Here is a 6,000-nt window from a genome sequence, read left to right on the forward strand (position 1 = left end):
ACTAAATGGTCACCCTGCAGGGCAAACCCACCTCAGACTGGCAAACACTGTTCCATTGTTCAATCCCCTCATACTAGCTGGCATTTTCCCCTTGGGTACAGACTTTGTTCCATCAAAGCTTATCTCTGAAGGAAGGATTGGTATAGGCCAAATGAAAGAACAGCCCTGGGGAAGATCTGAAAATCCAGAGTGTGAGAACCCAGGAGCCCTATTCCACAACTACAAAGGCAGCTGCAGCTGTGTCTAGTCAGCCTAGCCCTTCAAGAAGGAGGAGCCTCAGGATTCCCATCTTAGAGCTTGGGAGTCTTTCTCTACTTGTCTCTCCTCCCATAGGTCAGCTGTGGTCACTTGACCTGAACTCTCAGCTCTCTCCCTCAGATAGCAAGGATAAAATAAAGGTGCTTATTTACAGAGATGCATTATGGATCAGGCCCTAGGCTGTGTACTTGATATCCCATACCCCAGCTTCCATCCAATAACTAATTCATTCTACCACCATATCTTAGGCACCTCCCATGTACCAAGAGAGGGGAGACTCATTACCTGTGGGCATCCTGGTGAAGTGTGAACACATGTGTGTGCTTCCATTGCTCCATTCCAGCTAAGGAGACTGAGATTGATGGACTCAAAGAACTTAACCCTAGCTCACACCTCTGGTGACCCCACAGACTATCTGTTATCTGGGACACAGGGCAGGAAGCATCTTCAGACTCATGGGGTCTGCCCCCTGCCAAGTTTAAGTTTCACATCCTACACTGTGATATATTTGTGTTTTTATAATACAATGACATGTTTAAACAGTTCCATCAAGTAAAACTACAAGTTCTAGAAAGAAATCACCCTTTTCCTCTGCTCACAGATTTAGGATTTCTTAATTCCATGGCTCTTCCTGGGCACCAGATAAAACCCTCTGCTCAAGGAGCAGCCTGTAAACTCAGGTCTTCTGGGGAGAATGCAAAAAGCCAAAACACAGAGAAGGTTGGAACATTCTGGATTCTACTGCCCTACTTCCAGAGCCACCATGAATGTGTCAAATCCATGGGCTTTGAATTTACCAAGAACTGATTCTATTCCTCTCTCTTCCCAGCATCAGAACAATTCCAAGAGTTCACCCACTCCTAAGACCAGTTGTAACCACCGCATAAATTCAAACCACATCAGTTCAAACTCTACTGGAAGCAGCTAGTTTCAGCTCTGGTCTTGAAGTCCAAAGTGGAACCAGCTCAGACCCTTCTACTTGGAAGCAGAACTTGTAGCTGATGGAGCTTCTACTATGGCTGGGTAGCCAGGAGAGCTCCCTGGGAACTGGGATAGGATACTGTTCATCCCAACAACAAGCCTCCAAGTTTCTCAAAGAAATTTCCACTCAGGTCTGCTTTTCAAGGTGGCCCCAAGCTGGGGTGAACTAGAATTGTCCTTGTTGAATATTGCAATAGAAACCCAATGGGATATGCAACTTGCATGGATTTTAATAGCATCCTGATTAGAACTGAATTTTGTCTTTATCATTTTTAAAGGAAAGTTTTGTAAATTTCTCTATTGTCTCAGTTTACATTTTGTATATTTGTATTTAACTGAAAGTCAAGACTTTGAGGGTGTATATTTTCTGTGTAGCCACTTTTAAGCCATGTGTTTTAAGCCATTTTAGATGGGGGGGTTTTACAAAAAAAAAAGTGACTCTAGACTTCCAGAGCTTCAGAAGAGAAAATGTTTTTTATTAAATGTAGAAAATGTTTCACCTTTTACCTTTTAAGCCCTGATTGCATCTACCTATATTCATCTCTCTGATCTTTTCCTCAGTGTAGCTCTCACTCTCTTGTTGACTTATAACAATCAGAATGAAATGCCAAAATGCACTTGAGACATTCCTCCCTCAAACACTCTCTGTGGGGTGGGGCATCATTGGTAAGAATACTTCTATGGGCAGGCATTTGACACTGCAGCTTCTCTTGTTCTCCTGCTGTTCGGTGTCTGGCATTGCAGGGCAGGGAATCCCAAATCATTGGGCTGCAGATCTTGGCAGCTAAAGCCAGTGGTTTTCAAGAGATTTCTGTTGTATTTGGGGATTTCTCCTATATATTATTTTTAGTAGTTTATACTGATGATAAGGACCAGTAGGAAACCCAAGTGTTCCAAACCATGGGATTATGGAAAAGTATGAATTGGGGGGGGGGTCCATCATGAGTGACTACCTCCATGCCTGTTTAGGCCTTTGCTAGTCAATAAAGTGATCACCATATCATGACACCTTCATGGGGTCCCACAGATTTGTTGGCTCATGTGACATGAAGGAAGTCATCTTTCTAGGCAAGTGGGATGCCTAAGAAGAAACTTGTACTGGTGAAGTAACAAGACAATCTTATTGTCACTTCCCAAGGAGATCTTGGCCAAACGCTCGCTCTAATTGGGCATCTTAAAGTCACAGGCACAAGTCACTCATGGAAGACTTGATGGACTTACCTTTCCAGCCCCGGGGAGTTGTTGTCCAGCCCCTGAAATCCCAGGAGGTGACGAGGTACAGATTGGCCCTCACCTTCTCACCAGGACAGGGTAAGCAGCTGGTCTCACTGCTCCCCTGGGAGGATGAGACTCTGAGTGTGACTCTGCCTCAAAATTTGTCTCAGCCACCAACTACTGGGGTTTCTTACAGGGTGAGCCAGGTGCTACTGGAATCAGCTCCTGTTAAAATGCAGATTACTGGGCAACACCCCAAGCCAATACTTGATGATCTCATTTTGTAGTCTCCAGGCTGGTTTCAAATTAAATATCCTCCTGCCTCAGCCTCCTGAATTCTAAGATTACAAGTGCATACTACCATGAAAAATGCATCTTTCCCAAGCTGCTCAGACTCTTCTGATGCCCCATAGTGTGAGAACCATCCCCCAGGCCTGTGTGTATGGCCATTCCGAATGTGTTTTCCTGAGGCACCTGACAGCTTTGAGACTTCAGCCTGTCAGGAGGAAAATCCCAAGCATTTTAGTCTCATGTCTTTGATTCCAAGCTCTTCCAGGGCTCACTGCTAGAAAGGAGCCTGGTCTTTGGGACTAATCATCCTGAAGTCAGTTAACCATGAGAGAAGAAACAGCCAGGCTCCATGATGCATGATTAACCTCAAGCCTGGCCCCTTGACTGCTTCTGAACTTTTGAAGGACTGAATATGAATCAAATGCAAATGACCACATCCAGGTTCTGCTGGGGAGCAGAACACTCAGTATTTCCAGATCCTCAAGCTGTTGCTCATGCTTCTTCCTTGAGGAAAAAAAGAATTGTCATCTTTCTTGTGTGGTTACAAGCCCCAGCCACACACAACCTCTGACTCCTTTGCACAGGTTTGTTCCTATTTCCCTACCCAAAGTCATTTAACTCATGTCAAATAGGTAGCGGTTAGGAAAGTTTCTCCTTAGGCCTCAAAATCAAGGCAATGTCCATTTTCAGCAGAGAATCTGTGAACAGAGACTGCACTTTTGTTTCCCAGCCACCCAGACCTGAATAATCACACAGAACTATATCAGTTACAACACTGTCAGGCCAATGGTTTAGGCATATTCCTAGTTAGCTCTTACATTTTAACCCGTTTCAATTAATCTACGTATTGCCACGAGGTTGTGACTTACCAGTAATGTTCTGGCATCTTTCTCCTTCGGTGGCTACATGGCATCTCCATGACTCTGCCTTCTTTCCTCCTCTATCTCTGCCTGGATTTCCTGCCTTGCTATGTTCTGCCCTGCCATAGACCAAAGCAGCTTCTCTATTAACCAATGGTAATAAAACATATTCACAGCATACAGAGGAACATACCACATCAAGAACACCCAGGAAGCTAAACGGAAAACACAAATCTGTCTACCATGTGTTCGCATCATAAGGTTCTGAAAGACCAGTGCACTGAAATGTACCTGAGTGCCTATGGGAGGCAGGGATAGACACATGTTTCAGTCTTTCAGTTTGTTTTGGCCTACTCATGGCTTCATAGCAAGAAACAGTGCCTGAAAAGTGTCCCTCCTCCCTGACTAAGTCTTCCTCCTGCCTTTGTTTCTATAGCTGCATTTTAAAGGTATTTTTTTTTGTTGTTTTAAAATGAAAATAAGCCCTCTGCCATGTCCAGGAGAAAGTGTATGTGGACACTCTGTTGTGCACGTGAACTATTTGCAGAAGAACCTTTCTTGCTTCAGGCGTGGCATGTTTCTAACTGAATGTCCCTTGACTTGGAGTGAGAGGCTTCTCTGCTTTTGCTGTTTGGGAAATAGGCCTCTGTCTGCAGTATGTAGGGTGGTCTCTGCTGTAACCATTCTGACTTAAAATTGTCCGTTATACACTTTAGTGGGGGGAAGGTGGACTGTGAATATCATCCCCAGAATATCAAGAATGTCTGATCCTCACCTTCCAGGAAGATGGTGTGTATCTTCTAATCATTCTTGAACCTGAACTACACAAGGCTCCAAATTTACTTACCTGCCTAGGGGCTGAGCCTGGCTGTAGCCACAGGACTGGTCTCTGATATATTTTGTTTTCTGGGAGGGCAGGCAGCAAGAGACCTGCCACACAGACCCAGATAACAGGTAGCCCCAGTCCTATGTATACCTGACAGGCACTGGCTCATGATGTTTCTGATGAGTTCACGCATGGGGACATGTGCACGGCACTTCTTTGCATCAGAGGCACAAGTAAAATGAGAGTCTGCCTCAGAGCTGAGACCAAGCCCCTGAGAAAGCTGAGGCTGGGAAGCTTCCATGCTTCTCCAAGGAACTCAGCCCAATATTACAATCTATTTTTTTTTCTTCTGGACCAAGTACTTTCTTGAAAGGTTGGCTTTACTTTCCAGCAAATTAAATGAGCCACTAACCTCAACACAGAGCAGGCCATGCAGCCTCCCGGAGTCTGGCATTCTAAGCCTTGACAAAGGGAATGGTGGCAGCTTCTTGGACAGCTAGAGGTCCCAAGAGAAAGAAAAAAGCAACACTGGGATCTTCTCTTGGGCAATTGTGTGCTTTCTTTTCTGATTGTATTCTCATCCCCTTCCAAGTGTTTTCATAAACCAATACCCTGAAATAGGACCTTCTAACGTAGGTTTTGCTATGGAAAAGCAGTATAAAGTCTCTTCTTCCAAACTACAGTTGGGAAGCTCCACCCTGGCCCACTTTCTATACCTGCTTGTACAGCCAGCCACTCAGCTAGTGAAACTGGCAGGTATGTAGGCCAGATCCTTCACAGGCACATAAAGTATCTCCTCTGGCTCAGACTGAGAAGTCATGACTCAGGACAATGATTTAACATGTGACAAGCTAGGTCACCCTAGGAAAGAAGCTGGGTCACCTAAAGGAAGATGCTGGGTATTGGGCATTTTTCCAGTTTATTGACCTACCATTCCTATAATTGATCACAAATAAATATTGTCCATTAGAAGGGCATTGTGGCTGCTGGCATTGTTAGAATAATAACTCTAGTATCCAAAGGTTTTCATTTTGGAGGTTATTCTCAATGATAATAGCTTCTGTTGTGCTGCTCTGAACCTCTCATGCTCCATCCACTATGTCACAGTGCCACCATGTCTAGCCACAACCACTGTTGTTTTATAAAGATAAATAAATTCCTTAATGAATATAATACTGCATTTCTTTTCTTCTGTGGAAACACTGACCTCTTGTTTGTGTGACACTTGCCTGAAACATGTTCATACTGACTGCAATAGCCCCTCAGTTAATCCTTTCTCACGTCGATTCCACCCAAACCAAATCTGGCCCTTGCACTGACCACACCAAGAACTGCTGTCACGTTAGTACCTAAGGAGGCCAGCAGAACTCTTACAAGGCCATCAGAGTTTGAACACAAACCCAGCAGTTTCTAGTCATGGAGACAAAGTAGACTAGGACAGGAATGCCAGGAGGCACCCATACTTGCTGCCTGATGAGCCTTTTACACAGAGGCAGGCTCTTTAAAGAACATTGTTCAGCTTTCCTGAGGACATGGGATACCCAGAACCCAGGCCTATGCTCTGGTGGA

General features: G+C 44.6%; 1 protein-coding gene across 2 annotated transcripts in view; it reads left to right on the top strand.

Moving 5' to 3' along the window:
• Positions 1–5,599, top strand: part of Grk5 (G protein-coupled receptor kinase 5) — a 205,384-nt gene extending 199,785 nt beyond the window's left edge. For both annotated transcript variants that reach the window (XM_005352574.2, XM_013348191.2), the window contains exon 16: positions 1,088–5,599. In XM_005352574.2, the coding sequence (XP_005352631.1) occupies positions 1,088–1,186 (99 nt within the window). In that variant the 3' untranslated portion in view covers positions 1,187–5,599. The remainder of the gene's footprint in view (positions 1–1,087) is intronic.
• The last annotated feature ends 401 nt before the right edge of the window (positions 5,600–6,000 follow it).

The sequence above is a fragment of the Microtus ochrogaster genome, chromosome 8, assembly GCF_000317375.1.
Source record: "Microtus ochrogaster isolate Prairie Vole_2 chromosome 8, MicOch1.0, whole genome shotgun sequence".
NCBI lineage: Eukaryota > Metazoa > Chordata > Mammalia > Rodentia > Cricetidae > Microtus > Microtus ochrogaster.